The sequence below is a fragment of the Diplodia corticola genome (genome assembly GCF_001883845.1).
Source record: "Diplodia corticola strain CBS 112549 chromosome Unknown scaffold120, whole genome shotgun sequence".
Classification (NCBI taxonomy): Eukaryota; Fungi; Ascomycota; class Dothideomycetes; order Botryosphaeriales; family Botryosphaeriaceae; genus Diplodia; species Diplodia corticola.
In genome coordinates this window covers 1-18,960 of record NW_017971599.1, presented here as the reverse complement: position 1 = coordinate 18,960, position 18,960 = coordinate 1, and the positions used below count along the sequence as shown (strand labels likewise).

The window sequence follows — 18,960 nt, the reverse complement described above, 5'->3', positions numbered from 1 at the left end:
GATCTGGGGAACCCGGCCGCCGCATCGCCCTCACCTGCGCCTGCTCCCCCTCCACCGCTGGCGACCTCCGCCGCCCACTGCCGCCCACCTACTGCCGTGTCCGTGCTCTCCGCCAGCCACTATCTCGCCCACCCGCTCCGTCCACCGCTGCTCTCTCCTCTCCCGCCGCCGAGTCCGCATGCTCTTCCAGATGGCCCCGTAGCCAATTCTCTGCCGTCCTCGACCCTCGCCCGGACCGGAAACCACTGCGCTTTCCTCTCGTTCCGACCGCCGGCCATGATGGCATACGCGACAGCAGGCGTCAAGCGCCCATACTCGTACATCGCCGACGCCCCGATTGCCGCCGCGCCCAGACAGTACCACTCTCCGCCCTTCGCCGACTCCCAGCGAGACCATGCCTACTCCTTCGACCGCTACGAGTCCCCCAAGTCGCGCCCAGGAAGCGTCCCGCCAACCCCAGTCTCCGCCCAGTCGCTGATTGCAGCCCCGCGATGTTTCTCTCCCGACGCCTCAATCGTGCTCATTGGCGTTCGCGGCACCGGCAAGTCCACGCTGGCCGTCATTGCTTCAGCCGGTTTCCAGCGACGGGTCATCGATACCGACCATGCTTTCCAAGAAGTCGCCGGCCAGTGCAGCTCTAGCTACAGGAAGACGCACGGCGCTGCCGCCCACAATCAACGCCAACTCGACGTTCTCAGAACCGTGCTCGCCAAATACGACAAAGATTGTATCTTGGTTTGCGGCACGAACTCCATAGAGCGCGGTGCCCAGCTTCTGCTGCAGGAGTACAGCAAGACGCATCCCGTAATCCACATCGTGCGCGATTCCAAGAGTATCAAGGACTACCTCAAGGTGTGGGATGAGCCCAAAGTGGAGAGTCTTTTGCGCGCTTCGAGCTCCATCTTTCGCGCATGCTCCAACTACGAGTTCTACAACTACACCGAAAAACAGCAAACCATTCATTCCGACTCCCCCGAGCACTCCATTGACGACATGTCTTCCCGTTCTTCCCCAAGCGGTACTCGCTCTTCCCAAGAACCACCCCCAGGACAAAGATGGCCAGCCTCGTTCCTTACTTTGAAAAGGGCCGAGAGGCACTTCTTGAAATTTGTCACCCTAATCATGGCCCGAGGGGCTCTCCGCTCCCTAGAATCAGCCTACCCTCTTTCACACGTACCCACTACTGCTCGCTCGTATACATATGCTGTATCTGTACCTCTTCAAGCCATCCTATCAGCGTCCCTGGATATGGAAGAGTTGGAAGTAGGCGCCGATGCTTTCGAGATCAAGGTGGCCGATCACGGCAGTTTGGCTCACCCTGCTGGCCCAGCGCGACTGGATCAGATCAGTCAGGCTTTCTCCACTGTCCGGAGAACTACAGTCGTGCCCATCATCTACCATGTAATGAGAACAAGCTGCGGGACAAACATGGGATTGCCCGAGGAAGATTACTTTGAGATTGTCCGCCACGGCCTACGCTTTGCCCCTGAGTTAGCAACTGTGGACCTCGAGGCCGATGAACAATTGATCACCCAGACAATAATAGCAAAGGGCGCAACGAAGATCATCGGAGACTTTCACAAAGGCTTGTCTACGGGGTGGGACGACAAAATTTGGGTCGAAATGTACGAAAAGGGCAGGAGGCTTGGATGCGACCTCATTCGCTTCACCCGTCCTGCTGGACGTTCGGAGGACGCTTTTGTCGTTCATCACATGAGGAGTAGAGTAGCGTCCTTGGAGGGCCCTCACATCCCGCTTCTTGCCTTCAATGTCGGCGACAGCGGCCGCACCTCTGCGTGCTTCAACAAGACTCTGACTTCCGTCACACACCCAGCCCTTCAAGAATTTGTCCGGGAAAGGAACATCGATGCACCGCATCATCCTGTCATCACCTCAGCAGAGGCAACTCGAGCCCTTTATGCGTCCTTCGTCTTCGACCCGTTACGAATCTACGTCATAGGAGCAAAGGTCAACTACAGTTTGTCGCCAGCAATGCACACGGCCGGGTTCAAAGCTTTGGGCCTGCCGCACACGTACAGCATCCACCAAACCTCGTCGCTGAATAACGCGCACTCGATACTTTCAGACCCAAACTACGGCGGTTCTTCTGTCGGGCAGCCATACAAGATCGAAATCATAGCGCTCACGCATTCTCTCAGTCGGCACGCGCGCGCAATAGGAGCGGTCAATACACTGATTCCTGTCCGAAACCTCAAACCGGACGGCAGCATCCCAGAAGACATTGACCTGTTGCGCGAACGAAGTCAGATCGGGCCGGTGAAGGCGCTGTATGGGGAAAACACGGATTGGATTGGGATCAGGGCGTGCATCAGACGGGGCCTGTCTCCAGCGAATGCTGTAGGTCCTCGAACCACGGCTCTGGTTGTGGGGGCAGGAGGAATGGCGCGAGCAACAGTTTACGCGTTGCTGCAGCTTGGGGTGCGGAACATCTTCATCCACAACAGGACGCTGGCGAACGCGGAGAAGCTCGTCGCTCACTTCAAACGCGTGCTTTCTGGCAGCGGCACCGGGTCTCCGCCTCTTCTATCGGCGCGGGAGAATGCGCCGCCCACTCACTTTGGCATAATCAAATCACGCGAGGATGCGTGGCCCGAGTCGTGCCGGCAGCCGACCATCATCGTGTCTTGCATTCCCACGAACTCGGTTGGCGACAGCCCTGCACCCGACTTCACGCTACCTCTGCAGTGGTTCAAGAGTCCGACAGGGGGCGTTGTGGTGGAACTGGCGTACCGCAATCTCGACTCGCCGCTGCTGCGACAAATCCGGTCCGAGAGCCACCGAGGATGGGTGGCGATGGATGGGCTTGACCTTCTCCCAGAGCAGGGTTTTGCTCAGTTTGAGCTGTTCACAGGAAGACGGGCGCCTCGGCGGACGATGCGGATAGAGGTGCTCAAGTCATACAGGGACGAGAATGGAGAGACTGACCCAACAGTGCAGGCCAGACTGGATGCGAGCAACGACTGGGAGCCATGAGCCGGAGCACGAAGCGGAGCGGGGCGTGTTTGTTTTTGTTCGATATAACTGCAATATACCTAACGGCAATGGATGATGTTCAAGTTTGGGCGTTGACGTGCTCTGCGTGGGCGGCCACGACAAATGCGTGGCCCCCGCGGCCCCGGGCGCGCTCCGGATTTCCGCATGTGGCAACGTGGGTCAAGCCACAGCCACAGCTTGGCCTCTCGCTCTCCCAATCCCTCCGTGACCTCACTGCCTGCAAATGCCGCGCATCCCAACCGCCACACATCCCTATCTGGCGGGTTTTACAGAAAGAGCTAGGATCTGAGGACGCTGCGCTGGGGCGTCCGGGCCCCCGACCGCCGACATGTCGACCATGATCACCTTCGCCGCCAATAACGAGTTCTTCCGCAAACGCAAGCGCGTGCACAAGGCATGCGACTCCTGTAAAAAGCGCCGCGTGAGTCTGCAGCCGGCGCGAGAGCCCCCCACCTCCGTTGCTGATGTTGCTGTAGAAGCGTTGTGTGCACACCTTCGACGTGGAGGAACCTGCGCTCCATCCTGATTCCTCGTCGGCCTCCAACTCTTTTCCTGCTCAGCCAGTTCCTCCCGGTGCGCAGCGCGCAAATGCCGCCCCAACTTCGGCCGCAGGCTCTTACGATGCGCCTGCGCCTGGCTTTCCTGAGCCGGACCATGCGGCAAGGCTTCTCGGCCCGGACGATGCTCGTCTTGCTCCCGGCTCTCGCTTCATCGGCTATGCCTCGCCAGAGGCCGTATTGCGCGGTCACATCCGTGAGCAGGGCAGCAAGTGTGGGGGGTGGGTCCCGGCCACTCCAGACGACGAGCCCGAGCCATCGCCCTCTGCACGTGATCATTCAGAAGACGGTGCCGACGCCGGTCGCGCCTCATCCGAGAGTGGCGCATCGCGGCTGGACAAGGCTTTACGGGCCTACTTGGACGCCGTTGGTGTCAACGTCGTCCCGCCCCAACGTCACGTGGACTTCCTGCTCGGTATCTATTTCGAATACGTTCATCCCTTGCTCCCTCTCGTCGACCAACGGCACTTCTACACACGTAGATCCGCTGGAGAGCAGTCTACCATGTTGCTGCAAGCAATATCCCTCGTGGCATCGCGCCACGAATGCGCGCGTAGCCACTTGTATCTTTCCAGTGACCCAAGTTATCTTCTCGAGCCCAGAGAATATGCCAGACAGTTATACGCCGCTCTCCTTGCTGGTCTCAATGCCAATCTTGAAGAGGATCGAATAACGCTGATTCAGATTCTGACGTTGATGTCGCTTTACAGTGAAGGGGTTGACGGAGCTGACCGAGCGTCCATGCACTTGGTACAGGCCATTCACCACGCGCACACGATCGGCTTGCAGTTTGGCCGTCAACGGAACGTCCCCAAAGGCGAATCCACCGAAAAGATCTTCTGGTGTCTCTGGAGCCTTGATAAACTCAACGCCAGCATGAACGGCAGACCGCAGTACATGAACGAGCGTGACAACCAATTAGAAAACTGGACCGCAAGACCCGAACAACGACGGACGCCCTTTGGTATCTGGCTTCAACTCGCTGGCATACTCGACAGGGTCATCGAGCTGTACAGACCTGGGTGCGACAGTCGCGTGACTGGATTGGAAAATGATTTCCCTGGGTTTGAGGACATCATCGGTGATGGAGGAGACAAGTTACGAGGGCCCATAGTTGGTGAGTCGGAGCAAGACCTGTTCCTTCCATGACTGCGATGCTGATGCCCAGCAGCCGCGCTGGAGCTGTTCTATCACGCTGTGGCTATGCTATCCCACAAATCTCGTTCGATCACAGACCCCGTCCGTTCCACTCCATCGTTTGTCCGGCAAAGCCTTTCGGCCGTGCGGGTGATATCGATTCTTAGCCACGAATTCCCCGACGACCTCCCTCCGCTACCTATGGTCCCGTACACGCTGGCATTGGCCATGTCGGTCGCCTACAGACAGTATCGCCGGAGCAAACTCCAGGGCCACAAGAACCGTGCAAAAGAGGACCTCAAAACCTGCTGCAGCCTGCTCAACAAGCTCCGCGCGACGTGGTGGTGCGCCGGCTGCATGGCGGACTTGGGCGCCGCAGCGTTGAGCAAGGCGGAGAAGGCGGAGCAGCGCAACAACGGCATCCTGGCAGTGGGGGCAGCGGCCGACGAAACGACAACAAACCCTCTCGCCAGAATCAAACCGAGCAGCGCTTTCCGCAGCGAGCAGCCCGTCACTCCGAGCTCCGACGACGTTTCGAACGGGAATACGACCGCTCCTACTACCGCCAAGGAAAGAGGAGATGAGGCGCAATCGCCGACATCTTCGACGGTCCGCAACTTGCTGAACAACATGTCGTCCGCCGTGCCACAGATGATGGCGGGAGGCCAGCCGCAGCATGCGGTGAGTAGCGAACGATCGGAGCAAACCCGGATGACGACAGCGACCACGGCGTCCACCGCCGCCGACTTCAACAGTAACGAATCGCCCGATTGGCTGAATTTCGACAATGCGTTTGAGAATATGGACACGCTGTTGGGAAGCAGTGGAGCGGATTTGTCGAATGAGCTGCTGAGGGGGTTTAATTGGGACTTGGAAGAGTTTTCCGGTTGAAGGGCGATGGATGGATGGTGGTCCTTCGTTTGGATCATTTTTTTAAGATATGACTGGGGAAAGTGAGTTCTGTGGAAGATAGAGGCAAGGCCTGATAAAAGTCGGAAACAACGGCGTGATGCATGAGTAATGGAAGTAGACATCAAGACGCGGATCCAGGTTCAGTCGTTGTATACCAGCGTCTGATTACCGCTTCAAGTAGCTAGTAGAGTAGCCTTGCGACGTATTCGGGTGGGGAAGGCAAAGATGCTGCGGTTGCAACGCACAACCCCAGACGGATACTTCAGTATTTTGAGGGATTTGTAGTCTGCACCCTTGTATGCATGCTTCAATGATGCACAAGATTTATGTAATCATAAAGAACACGGTCGGACATGTGTTGCAGCAGGACGACTAATTGACATCCTGGGTGACTCCCAAGGCAGCCATGAGCTCCCTAGATGAGTGAAGGTGATGGCATCGCGCGACTTCTCGAAAGCTGATGGCGGGTGCAGGCTGGAGAGGAAGGGGCCGGCACGTTCGTCGCGGCCTGTTTCCAATGTTTGGCCATTTTACGTACGTGACCTGCTATTGGATGTCCTGTGGAGCACCTGGTGCGCCTGATGTGCAAGATGGTTACATACACAAAGTTGAAGGCAAGAGAGAGCCGATCCCGTTTACTTTGCAGTTTTGCTTGTGCTTTTGGACAAGACTTCTCTCAGAATGATACAGCACCGCCGTCGACTTTGATGATTGCTCCATTGATGAAGCTTGCATCGTCGCTGGCCAACCAGCTCACCACACCGGCAACATCATCGACTTGGGCCACTCTCCCCAAAGGAACAGCGTTTTTCAGCTCCTCGATCTTCTCTTCGGTCCAAGCCAGGCGGAACATGGGTGTATCGACGCCGCTCGGATGGATTGTGTTGACGCGGATTCCATATTGGCCGAGCTCCGCAGCGGCAGTCTGGCCGAGGCCGCGTAATGCAAACTTGCTCGTCGAATACAGGGATAGGCCCGGGGTAGCGCGCAGGCCCGCAATGGACGAGGTGAGGACAATGCTACCTCCGGCAGGGGCCTGGGCTTTCATTGCTGCTGCTGCATGCTTGAGGGTGAGGAACGCTTCAAACCAAAGCCATCAGCATTGCTCTACATCCGATGTTCGAAAAGGCGTGCGGCGCACCAGACTTGACATTGACGTGCATGATGCGATCGTAATCGTCTTCTGATGTGTCGAGGAGACTCTTGCTTGCGTAGCTAATGCCCACATTGAGAAAAGCGCAGTCGACGCGCCCCCATTTTTGCAATACTTGGCCGAAACACCTCTCAACGTCTGCTTCACAGGTGACGTCCGCTTGCAGGACCAGGAGTCGATGGTCGAGCTGCGCGGCTGGAGGCAACGCCGCCGCAATGCGCTCTTTTGCAGCGACCAGGGCTTCGGGGCTGACGTCGACCAGCGCCACACGTGCACGCTCGTGGATGAAGCGGATGGCAGTGGACAATCCGATGGCACCGCCGCCGCCAGTGATGACGGAGACGTTGTTGGACAGTCGGTCCTGGATGGGAACCGGGATTCTCAACATGATTGCGCAAGGCTCGGAGTGTGGCAATCTGGAAAAAGCCTTTGTCGTTATCACGTTAAGTGGCTACATGCTGCAAAGATGTTCCGGCTGACGCAGGGCTCGGCAGAGTGGGCCAGTCGCGCAGATCCGAAGGGTGAGAACATGGCGGTAGATCTTGACTGGAGGGGACTGCAACCAACCTGCGAGACGATCGAGAGGCCGGGGGAGCCGGAAGGAGCTGCGGTGTTGTTACGGCGTTGGGCGTGCTGCCGGGTAAGCCATGAATCGAGACGGATGGGCGGCTATGGCTATTTAATCATCCCCGACGCTCTGCTCGGGCGTGATCGTGGAGACCCCGCCATCTCGGGAGCGAACGAGGCCCTGCGGGTGAAATCTCTCCAGGGTGACGTACGCTTCGGCAAATCAGAGGCCGGCAGATTCTTTTCCAGCCAGCACGCCCGGCCAGCACGGCCAGCACGGCCAGCACGGCCAGCACGGCCAGCACGACCAGCACGGCCGCCAGTGAGTCCCAAGCAGGCGCGGCCGTCTCGGCACACTGCCCCAGTGCGGACGCCCGCTACGTAATCCGCACCGATCAGGCCAAATGGTAATCCTTTTTCCATGCGCGGGAAGCCGCCGCTGTGGGCCACGGCCGCACGCGCGACACCACCACCCATCTCGGTCCCCCGTGCTGACGAATTGATGGACGTCGGACTGGCCTCTTGCTGGCGGATGCGACTGCACGCGGCGCTTTGTTGAGGCCAACGCAGTTGGCAAAATGCTTCTCCCCCCGCCGTCTCCGCTTCCCACTGTGTGGAGGGATCCACCGTGACGGTGGAGCATCGGCCGAGTCATCGCGACTGCCGTCCACAAGCATTTTCGATGGCTTGCTTGCCACAGCCCAAAAGCTTGGTTCCCAAATACACGCCGTCGTTTCGTCTTGCACTTTCCTCCACCCTCAACTCGACCTCTCCCGTCTCCCGTCTCGCGTCTCCCCCCCAAAAGAGCCGGCACAGACCTGACCCTTGCTCCCGCACCTCTGCAGCCGTAAAATTTTCAACACGCATCCGGGGACCGGCTGTGAAGATGAAGAACCCGCTCTCCAACAACCCCTTCGCCGTCAAGGAGGACACGGGCACTGCCGCGCCCCGCCAAATCTACGGATGGCGCATCTATCTCGTCGCCATCTCGGCAGCATGGGTAAGAGATCACTGCTGCTCCTCCCCCCCCATTCGAACGCAGCTGGCCACTGACGCGGCGCCCCAGGCCTCGGCCATGTACGGCTACGACAGTGCCTTCATCGGGGGCACCCTCGAGCTGCCGTCCTTCAAGGCCGCCTACGGCCTGGCCGACGAAGCGTCGTCGACGTCGCTGGACTCCAACATCGTGTCCACCTTCCAGGCCGGCGCCTTCTTCGGCGCCATTGGCGCCTTCTTCATCGCCGAGTCCTTCGGCCGCAAGATGGTCATCCTGGTGTCCGGCCTGGTCTTCACCGTCGGCGTCGTCCTGCAGATGGTGGGCATCCTCGGCGCCCTGTACGGCGGCCGCGTGCTGACCGGCCTGGGCGTGGGCGCCAGCTCCATGATCATCCCCATCTACATCTCCGAGTGCGCCCCCGCCGCCATCCGCGGCCGGCTGGTCGGCATGTTCGAGATCATGCTGCAGGTTGCCCTGGTCTTCGGCTTCTGGGTCAACTACGGCGTGCAGCAAAACATCTCGGGCGACACTGACACCCAATGGCGCATCCCCGTCGGCATCCAGTTCGTGCCCGCCGGCTTCCTCCTGCTCTCCATGCCGTGGGTGCCCGAGTCGCCGCGCTGGCTGGTGTCCAGGGGCCGCTCCGAGAAGGCGCTTACCGCCCTGGCCTGGATCCGGAACCTGCCCCAGGACGACGACTACGTCCTGTCCGAGCTTGCCGATTTCCAGACCGCCGTCAACCACGAGATCGAATCCACCGGCGGCAACAGGAGCGTGCTGGCCATCTTCCGCGAACTGGCCCAGTCTGGCGTCCGCAACCGCGCCGCCCTCGGCATGATCATGATGCTTTGCCAGAACCTCACCGGGTAAGTCCACATGCCAGCTCCGCACACAAAACAAAACAGACTGACGTCTGGTCCGCTTTCAGAATCAACGCCATCAACTACTATTCGCCAACGATCCTGGAGTCGTTGGGCTACAGTGGGACATCGGTCAATCTGCTGGCCACTGGCGTCTATGGCATCGTCAAGATGGTCACCACCCTGATCTTCATGCTCTTCTGCGTTGATCGCATCGGAAGACGTCCGGCGCTGCTCGTCGGTGCGGTTGGCGCCGGTGTGGCCATGTTCTATCTGGCTGGGTACTCGAAAATGTCCGGGTCCTTCACCTCCGACTCGGTCCCACGCGACTCGGGCGCCAACGCCGCCCTCGCCATGATCTACGTCTACGCAATCTTCTACGGCTTCAGCTGGAACGGGATCCCCTGGGTCGTTTGCTCAGAGATCATGCCGACGCGCGTGCGTACCGCGAGTATGATGTTGTCCGTGTGCACCCAGTGGCTGTCCCAATTCGTCGTCGTCTACAGCCTGCCGTACATGGTCGCCAACATCACCTACGGCACCTTCCTGTTCTTCGGCGCCTGCACAGTCCTCGCCTTCGTCTTTGCCTACCTCTTCGTGCCCGAGACGAAAGGGGTGGCGCTCGAGGACATGGACCTCATGTTCGGCGAGGGCGCACCTCTGTTGGCACACAACGCCCGCAAGCGCTACGAAACCGCACACGAGGCTGGCATCACCGCTGTGGGTCTCGAGAGGGCGGATGAAGACAAGCAAGGGCGGGAGTTCGTTGAGAAGGTTTAGATGCAATTTCGGTTTTTGCGCGTTATAATGATCAGGGGACCAAAACGGACCTTCATGAGACTTGCTAGACTAGATAGAAATGATGATCATGTTTCCACCTTTCAAACGCGTCTCGTGAGAAGGTCACAAGTCAATGGGTACAGCAGGTTGCGAGGGGGTTGGGCCGTGACACGTACAACTGCTCGTCGTCGCTCTGCAGCCATTCGTTTGTCACCATTCTCTTCATTCCATTCCACCCTTAAAATCGTCGTGGCGTACATCTACAAAAGCAAAAAGCATCATTGTCTAGGCACACCGCATTGGTCCCGGGGTTTATTCGGTAGCTCTAGAGTGCAGTCGTCCCAGCCGAAAACGGAAAGAGGCCGACGTTAGCTCAGGGAGGGAAAAAGTCGGTATGCAAAATGCAAAACGTACAACAGCCAGGATTCCCCAATGGTCACCCACTTGAGTACTAATTGGCCGGTTCGCAGCTTGAGTACGGCTGAGCGGACGGGAAGCCCTATATTCTGCGACCTATGGTCGTACGTGGAGTTGAGTGTTGAGGTTTGGATACATGAAGCGAAAGGAAAAAAACTCTGCCATCAGTCCTCACGCACCACAACCGCAACAACCACTCTACCCCTACCAGATATGAATGAGACTCAGAGTGTCTTATAATGGACTACCAGCAGCCAAAAAAAAATTTAACGTAGAAAGAAGTTCTTCCTATATCCGGAATTGCCCGGGTAGGAAATATATCCGTCGTGTCTAAGGAATATGTCTATACTACTAAGAGACATTCTCTATCCAATGCCTCCAAAACAGAGGGATCCCCTGCATCAGGGCAAAAAGAGATGATGATGAGGACGAGACTCGAACTCGCGCGGGTTGCCCCACCAGGAATTGTTGTTAAGATAAACCTTAACCTGGCGCCATAACCAACTCGGCCACCTCACCGTGTGATTGATAAGCAGCAACCACCTTGTTGTCGTTATGTGCAGTGGGATGCTTCTTGAAAGGGGATGACAACCAGGCAGAAGTGCTGAAGCGTAAGGGAGAAGGTGGATCTTGGTGGTTGGGATTTTTTTCTGCATCTGAGAGGTCCGTGGGTTCGGTCGTGCGACAGATATCGGCTCTACTCCGACGCCGCATCAGCTAGTTTGAATCGCCTTTCCCAGTCTCCTCATAATCCGTAGCTCTTGCGCTGATGAACGAGTCTTCCTTTCACCCAGACTGCAGCGGTGTTCCGGTCGTCGCCGTTGTAGGTCCATTTGCCAATGCGGTCCTCCCAACTTTCCCAACCATATATATCCACCGGCGTGTCCAGCTCCTGCTCTCCATCTGCCGGGACAGCGGCGAGGCTGATTAGTTGCGCGTCCCAATCCATTCCCACTTCAAAGGCTCCGATGCGGTCCTCCAAGCCCACGACTTTGGCGCCGCCGCGGGTGGCAAGGTACAGCGCTTCTTCCGTTGCCAGCTTGGCGGCCTCGCCGTCTTCGAAAGACCGGTGCCGGGAGACCAGGATCGTCTGGCGAACAACCTCAAGAATGCTCGGGCTATATCCGCCGCTGACATCGGTGCCCAAGCCCATGGTGATGCCGCGGTCCAGCAAGTCGCGGACAGGGGCAGCTCCGGAAGTCAAGGCCGAGTTGGAAACCGGACAGTGTGATATCTTTGCGTCGCGCTGCTTGATCAAAGTCTTCTCGGCCTCGGTCAAGTGAACGGCATGAGCAAGGATCATCTTCGAATTCAGAAGACCGGCTTTGTCGTAGACGTCGGCATAATGATGGGACTTCGGAAAGAGGTCCTTCACCAGTTGGATCTCGCCTATATTCTCCGAGATATGGGTCTGCGCCAAGATATCATTGTCTCTTTGGATTTTTGCCAGCTCGCTCATGGTGTCATGGTGGCAGCTGGGCGCGAAGCGCGGAGTGATGATGGGGGCGACAATACCCTTCCCGCCGTCGACTTTCTTCACGTAATCGACCACTTCCTTGCTCTTTCTGATCGTGTCTGCGGAACTCTCATCCCGATACCATTCCGGACTGAGGTCCGAGTCCATGCAGACGCGGCCGATGAAGGCACGTTGCCCTTTCTCCAGGCAGAGGTCGGCAAGCAAGTTGGTGGCGGCTACGTCTATTGTTGCATAGTACGCGGCGGTTGTTGTACCGTGGGCCAAGGTGCGCGAAATGCAGCGGGCGTAGATGCGCCGAGCTTTTGCCAGGTCGGAGAGCGAGGCCTCCATGGGAAAGGTGTAGGTGTTCAGCCAGTCAAGCAGGGTTGACTTGCTGACAATTCCGGCGTTTCCATACTGGGGGGCGTGGATGTGAGTGTCTACAAACCCCGGGAAGAAGAAGCCATGGTCTTTGACTCTGACGATCGTGGCCGCCCCCCAGGTTTGGTACTGCTTGAAGATGAGGTCCAAGTCCTCGACGCCGCGCTCGACGAAGGCAATTTTTCCGCCTTCGTCCACGCCGATGGCCCCCTTTTCGCAAACATCGAGCTCCTGCAACGACTTTGAATGTACGAAAGCGCCAAAGTAGATGGTCTTCCTCAGGAGGGTTGGGGAGACAGGCAATTCGCCCATGTTGAAAGGAGTACGAAGAACACAAGGGGGCAAAAAGAAGCAAAAGCAGGTGCAGGACAACGGCGGATGAGGAGGTAGACGGAAAGAGGCACGACCAGTCAAAGGTCCAGGAGCGCAGCAGCGAGTTAGGGGTCTGGCCTTTATAGGCAGGTTATCTGAAGTCTGGGGCCCCTGTTGATGGCGGAGGACAGCAGCGGGGCGCGGGCCACGGCTGGGCAGTCTACGGCCACCTCCGCTCTCCGTCGTTCTCCGTCTATCAGCGGCAGAGCGCCGCCGGCCCGCGCGGCTCGTACCTATGCGCCTCGGCGTCTGAAGATTAGGCTTTGCAAAGTTACCTCAGTTTTCCGAGCCGTCAGCCAGGGCGCACAGCGTGAATGGCGCGAACAGGCTGCTCGCATAGACGCGGGTCGGCTCCGGCTTGCCCTGGCCTGCGGCTCCGAGACGGCTCACAGTGCCTAAACAGTGGGCAGCAGCTGGGCTGCAGGAGCGGGAAGTCGTCCAGCAGGCTCATGGTTGGAGAGGCTCGTCGTCATTGATGGAAGAACAAGGGCCATGCGGTGGATGATGGACAAAGGGTCCTGGTGTACTACCCCGCCATGGCCGGGCGGGCGGCGGCGATAAGGCGCCGATTACACCTTCGCGGTGCTGCCTTCTGCAATTGCGCAGCCACCCGAGCACCGCCCTCACACCCAACCTCAGCATGACACTTCGACTCTCCCACCACTTCCCCTTTGGCCCCCACAACCATGGCCTCTCCGCAATCGAACGATAATCCCCAGCCGATCGACCAGATCCCCCCCGCAAACCTCATCGGCTACGTGAAAGCTGCCCACGGCTTCCAAGTCCTCTATGTAGAACCAGACTCCGAAACTGCCACGTTCAGGGCATCGCCTGCCGAGTCCCTGCCGAGCGGCCTTGGTGACCGCTACCTCATTCAACCGCCGAAAGACGTCCACGTCCACGTCGTCGTTTCCGTATTGTCTGGCAGCTGCCTCGCCGAGAGCTTCTACCAGAAGAGCCTCAAGCCCCTCCTCGACGCCATCGGCCTGCAACAGAGCGTCGATTACACCGTCCATCGTACCGTATCTGCGACAACTGTCTTGGAGCTCACCCGCGATGTATTCCTGCCCCAGGCGAACAAGGGCGCACAGCAACGGATAATACTACTGTCGGGCGATGGGGGTGTCGTTGATGTTGTGAACGGGCTGCTTTCTGGCCCAAGAAGCACGTCGTTCGTTGCGCCATCCGTTGCGCTAATCCCCATGGGCACAGGCAATGCGCTCGCCCACTCTTCAGGCATCACGGCCGACAACACGATGGGTCTAGCTACAGTTGCGCGTGGATCGCCGGTGAAGCTGCCCTTGCTCAAAGTTCACTTCTCGCCTGGCGCCAGGCTCCTGGTCGAAGAGGGCAGCAAGAAGGAAGAACTGCCGCAGAGTACGAGCGAAGACCCCAGGCCTGTCATGTACGGCGCTGTGGTGTGCAGCTGGGCCATGCATGCAGGTCTGGTGGCCGACAGCGACACAGCTGAGTATCGCAAGTACGGCGTGGAGAGGTTCAAGATGGCTGCTAAAGAAGCGCTGTATCCAGCCGGCGGTTCTGAGCCTCACAGATACCGCGCAAAGCTATCTCGGCTGCGCAACAAGGACGGACAGGCCAGCTGGGAGGCAGTCGACCGAGAAGAGCACGCTTATGTGCTTGCGACCCTAGTGTCGAACCTGGAGAAGACGTTCAACATCTCGCCGCACACGCGGCCGCTGGATGGCCGTCTAGCCCTCATTCACCTCGGGCCCATGCCGAGCGACGAAGTCATGCGCGTGATGGGGCTGGCGTACCAGGAAGGGAAGCACGTGGACCAAGCTGAAGTCCACTACGAGGACATCGAAGGCGTCCGCATTGACTTTCTCGAAGACGAGGACCGATGGCGACGAGTGTGCGTAGACGGCAAGATTGTGCTGGTCGAGAAGGGAGGATGGGTGGAAGCGCGCAGGGTGCAAAGTGAACAGGAGCAGGTCGTAGAGCTTGCGTGCCTGCGCTGAGTAGGTACGGTAGTGTTGACGACAACGCACGAATTGATGCTTGGTTCAGACAAGCTCTGCAGGGCGACGCGCTGAATCGCGCGCACGCGCGTGGTGACGCAATTAAGCATAGGGCACACGGAGCGCGTGACGGCGGCGGCGACAACCGCACGACAGCCTGAGCCCTCACTCTATAGGGAGTTGCGGCTGCTGACGACTGAGGCCTGTGAACCCCAGGGCCCCGCGCGCATCCGCTCCCGTTCACCGGGAACAGCCCCGCGATTCGATGATGCTACGGCTGATGTGCTGGCTATCATCAGCGTCCGACCGCCACCCAAGCCGCAGCCCACATTTTCGACGATCCTTCGGTGCTTTAATTGTGAATGCTGCTCCAACCCCGAGCCTACCAGCTTGCCCAGGTCCCCGACCGCAACACCTCCCAACAAGCCTCACCCTTCCTCCAGTGGACGCCGACGAGGAGGGAGAAGCTGCTCCACGAGCGCACCGCGCGCAGCATGTTGCTCGTCCACCAGGCGGGCAGCGTCAAGGTCGGCGAGATCGTCCGGTGCGCCCTGTCCCCAGACCCTTTCCTCGCCCGTCACTAACCGCCCCGCGCAGCTACACCCTCACCTATACCCCAGCGAACGACCGCATCCTCCCGAGCCCAACCCACCTCCACCTCAAGATAAAGAACTCGTCCGCAATCCCGCTGCGCGCCGCCTATCTCCACGGCCCTTACACTCTCCACGTCGCCGCATACCCCTCGACCTTCAATCCGAACCACAAGGTCGAGAACCCGAAGAAAGATGGCATTCCGGATTTTGAGCCCAACCTCAAGGCCGGCGGCTCCTGGGGCTCGCGCTTGCTCGTGCCCGAGCACATCCGTGAGTCTGGCGGCAAGACTAGCGTGAAGCGCGGCGCCGATGGCGAGGCCCGGAGCGTCACCTGGATCATAGAGATCACCTCGCAGATTCTCTTCTCCAACAGTGCGTCTGTGAACTTCGAACTGCTGGTGGGCCGGGACGAGAGGAGTCTGGACTATGGATTTGCGGCGGTTGCAGGACAAGGCCAAGGCGGCCCGGGTCAAGTGGAGGATCACCAACAGGGCAAGAGACACGAGGGGCGTCATCCGGCCCAGCCGAAGGGCGTCTATTCTAGAGCCATCCGTTTGGTTGTCGATGACACTACCAGTCTGTGGGACAAGCCGGCACTGCCGGAATGGGAGGCCGACGGCGACAAGCCTCGGACATCGAGGGACGGGAGGGACATCCATCCGAAGGACGCAAACAAGGTCGAGCGGCGGCAAAACGTCCACATCGTCATTGTCACCCATGGTTTGCACAGCAACCTCGGTGCGGACATGCTCTACCTGAAAGAGAGCATCGATGCCGCCGCGAAACAAGCAAGGGAAGAGGCGCGTAAGCGGAGGAGAGCGGCTCGCAAAGGCGATTCATCCAAAGCAGCACCAACCCCTGGAAGCCAGGCCGATGGAGGAGATCTGCAAGACAGCTCGACTGCTCCTCTTTCCGGAGGCCAGGACGATCTCCCCGAGGAAAGCGCTGAAGATGATGATCCTGACGAGGAACAAGTCGTTGTCCGAGGCTTTGCTGGCAATGCTGTTCGCACTGAGCGGGGCATTCAGTATCTGGGTAAGAGGCTTGCCAAATACGTCCTGGGTCTAACGTACCCAGATCAGCCTTTTCTTCCTGTGAAAAAGAGTATGAAGAAGAAGATGTCCACCACATTTTCGAAGCCTCCAGCTGACGATGCCATACCTGCGCACTCCGGGAGCACCGTACAGCATCCACCCCATCATTCCAAGCACGAAGGCCGGGCTTACAAGTTCACGAGTATCAGCTTCGTGGGACACTCACTTGGAGGCCTCGTGCAGACCTATGCTATAGCATATATACACAAACATTCTCCCGAATTCTTCCAAAACATCAAGCCTGTCAACTTCATCTGTATGGCTTCGCCGCTGCTAGGACTGAGCAATGAGAATCCAATGTATGTCAAATTCGCGCTCGACTTTGGTCTTGTTGGCCGCACGGGACAAGACTTGGGTCTCACCTGGAGGGCTCCAACCATTGCACGAGGTAGCTGGGCAGCCATGGTCAGTGGTTTTGGCACGGCCCAGAAGGAGCCGAAGCCGGAGGATCCTGGCGCAAAACCTTTGTTGCGCATTCTCCCTACCGGTCCCGCGCACCAGGTTCTGAGGATGTTCCGAAACCGCACCGTTTACTCCAATGTTGTGAATGACGGAATAGTGCCACTCCGGACTAGCTGCCTGCTCTTCCTGGACTGGAAGGGTCTTGGCAGGGTGGATAAGGCTAGAAGGGAAAACGGCCTGGTTGGCACATTGGCAAGCTGGGGTTTTGCCGAGTTGACTGGTCAGAATTCGTCCCCAAATCCGTCGAGACTGGCATTCGATCGAGAAGAAGACAACAGCGGAACCAGCACTCCGGTTGGTGGGGGTAACAATGATGCGGCTGTGCCGCAACCTGCTGAAGATGCTGTCAACCAAGACCAGACGGCATCTACTACCGGCGAACCGCAGGCAAACCAGTTCTTGTCCGAACAGCAGATGCAAGCTGTGCAAGAAGCAACTTCACCTACATCTCCTCGTAAAACAAGTGCACCTGGTACTTCGTCGAACAAGAGTCCGGGCGCATCGAATCCTTTCAGTGGATTCATAAGCTATCTCAAAGGCGCAACTACGACTCCGAAGGATAAGAAGATGTTCAAGAGAAGCCAGACAATACAGCAGACACCGGAATCGAGCCCACCTTCGGACACAACGGAGCGATCTCCTCCTCCACATGGACGACCACTCGCATCCAGGGGGGATTCCACGATAAACAATAGCCTTGCTCCTCCGAAAACCACCATCTTCGAGTCGGCTGGTGATATTCTCAACCCTCCGATCCCACCGACTGACTGGATAACTGATCCGTCCACTCGCTCTCGGACCATTTTCCACGATCGTGTCTATCATCCAGAAGACATTCCCGCTCCACCGGTGAAGAGACCCAAGGGTCTAGCGCGATCTTTCTCCTCAGATCACAGCATCACCAGTGTCTCGACAAGTGACTCGACCGAATCGGGCAGTGGGATGCGGGTGGAAGAGAAGATCGCACGTTCCTACCACAAGGATCTCTCATGGCGGAAGGTGCTCGTACGATTGGAGCCTGATGCTCACAACAATATTGTTGTACGGCGGATGTTTGCCAATGCATATGGATGGCCAGTCATCAAGCATATGTGTGACACCCATTTTGCAGACACTTACGCTGCACGGACGCGGGACGAAAAAGAGCCTGCCATTGACCGAGCACAACGACCAAACTCTGCCATCACTGCAGACGGGGAGGAGGTGGAGGGCCAAAGCTCCAAGACGCCTCCACCGCGCTCCCCTTCGGAGATGCGCGAAGCTGCTGACGAGCTTGCTCCGTTGCGTGAAGACAGCATCGCCAGCGAAGGCGCTGGTAGTTCCACTCAATATCCTCAGGATCACTTGCATTCGTCTCACCACAGTGGCAAGACTCTGCGTCGAGAGGACAGCTCGCTCTGGGACGACACGTACTTCGAAGGCACCGAGGATGATTCGGACGACATGGACGACGAGGCGCAGGACAACCGAGGCTACTTCCAGCGCTTTCTCTCCCCTGCGCCACCGGGCAAGGCCCGGAAGAAGACGACGGCGCCCACCAGCGCTCCTCCCTCGGATCAGGCCACGATGAACGGCGAAGAGCGCTCCGAAGCAGGCACGAGCTCTGCTGAAATCGCAAGCTTCCTGACCGCAAAAGCGCCCCCTCCAGAGGTTCTCATCGAGGGACACAGAGGACTCAGCCCGGTGATGAGCAGTCCGAGGGACAAGCCCAAGAGCTCAGGGTCTGGGGACAAAGGCAAGGCTGCTGCTGATGCTGTTCCAACCGGCAGCCGTCCTACAAGCTCGATAACTCGTCCGGAAGAGGTGCCGTTGCCGAGCCCGTCTGGGACGACGGTCCCGCTAGGTGGAGCGGCGGAAGTCGGTTTGCGGAAGAGTGTTGAGGAGCTCATTAGGAGCCCGGTCGCAGTGGACAGGCGGGGTAGTGGCGATGCGGCCGGTAGTCCTATCACCAGTGCCACTGTCACGGAGGAGGTTGCCAAGGCGTTCAGTGTCGCTGGATCTGCTTCAGAACAACGTTCGCAGCAGCAGCAGCAACAGCAACCGCCATAGTCGTGATGATACCTTAGGGTGGGGCATTTTCGCCTTTTTCTTTTCGTTTCTCAATGAGTTCCGTAGTTTTCATACTGTACGCTAGATACCAAGAATGGACGGGTTGGTATTGAAAGATCAAGGAGCAGCCCTGCGATTAGGGGGTAGGGCGTTATCCGCGCATTTTAGATAAAGACGGG

General features: G+C 58.3%; 7 protein-coding genes across 7 annotated transcripts; 5 read left to right on the top strand and 2 right to left on the bottom strand.

Moving 5' to 3' along the window:
- Window positions 1-279: 279 nt before the first annotated feature.
- On the top strand, window positions 280-2,994 carry BKCO1_1200007 (quinate pathway repressor protein; the record flags this gene model as incomplete). Its single annotated transcript, XM_020270585.1, has 1 exon — window positions 280-2,994. One exon carries the CDS (start codon window positions 280-282, stop codon window positions 2,992-2,994), a length of 2,715 nt encoding a protein of 904 aa, XP_020124949.1.
- Window positions 2,995-3,343: 349 nt separating this feature from the next.
- Window positions 3,344-5,600, top strand: BKCO1_1200006 (fungal specific transcription factor; the record flags this gene model as incomplete). The annotated part of the gene is made up of 3 exons (XM_020270584.1): window positions 3,344-3,436; window positions 3,492-4,689; window positions 4,744-5,600. 3 exons carry the CDS (start codon window positions 3,344-3,346, stop codon window positions 5,598-5,600), a joined length of 2,148 nt encoding a protein of 715 aa, XP_020124948.1.
- Window positions 5,601-6,297: 697 nt separating this feature from the next.
- BKCO1_1200005 (short-chain dehydrogenase) lies at window positions 6,298-7,162 on the bottom strand (the record flags this gene model as incomplete). Its single annotated transcript, XM_020270583.1, has 2 exons — window positions 6,298-6,701; window positions 6,763-7,162. The coding sequence occupies 2 exons, from the start codon at window positions 7,160-7,162 to the stop codon at window positions 6,298-6,300; spliced, it is 804 nt and encodes a 267-aa protein (XP_020124947.1).
- Window positions 7,163-8,227: 1,065 nt separating this feature from the next.
- On the top strand, window positions 8,228-9,978 carry BKCO1_1200004 (mfs quinate transporter; the record flags this gene model as incomplete). Its single annotated transcript, XM_020270582.1, has 3 exons — window positions 8,228-8,341; window positions 8,408-9,204; window positions 9,267-9,978. 3 exons carry the CDS (start codon window positions 8,228-8,230, stop codon window positions 9,976-9,978), a joined length of 1,623 nt encoding a protein of 540 aa, XP_020124946.1.
- A 1,162-nt stretch (window positions 9,979-11,140) lies between these two features.
- Window positions 11,141-12,544, bottom strand: BKCO1_1200003 (guanine deaminase; the record flags this gene model as incomplete). The annotated part of the gene is made up of 1 exon (XM_020270581.1): window positions 11,141-12,544. The coding sequence occupies one exon, from the start codon at window positions 12,542-12,544 to the stop codon at window positions 11,141-11,143; it is 1,404 nt and encodes a 467-aa protein (XP_020124945.1).
- A 746-nt stretch (window positions 12,545-13,290) lies between these two features.
- Window positions 13,291-14,583, top strand: BKCO1_1200002 (glycogen synthase kinase mutation revertant; the record flags this gene model as incomplete). Its single annotated transcript, XM_020270580.1, has 1 exon — window positions 13,291-14,583. One exon carries the CDS (start codon window positions 13,291-13,293, stop codon window positions 14,581-14,583), a length of 1,293 nt encoding a protein of 430 aa, XP_020124944.1.
- Window positions 14,584-14,945: 362 nt separating this feature from the next.
- Window positions 14,946-18,781, top strand: BKCO1_1200001 (uncharacterized protein; the record flags this gene model as incomplete). The annotated part of the gene is made up of 2 exons (XM_020270577.1): window positions 14,946-15,127; window positions 15,181-18,781. 2 exons carry the CDS (start codon window positions 14,946-14,948, stop codon window positions 18,779-18,781), a joined length of 3,783 nt encoding a protein of 1,260 aa, XP_020124943.1.
- Between the last annotated feature and the right edge of the window lie 179 nt (window positions 18,782-18,960).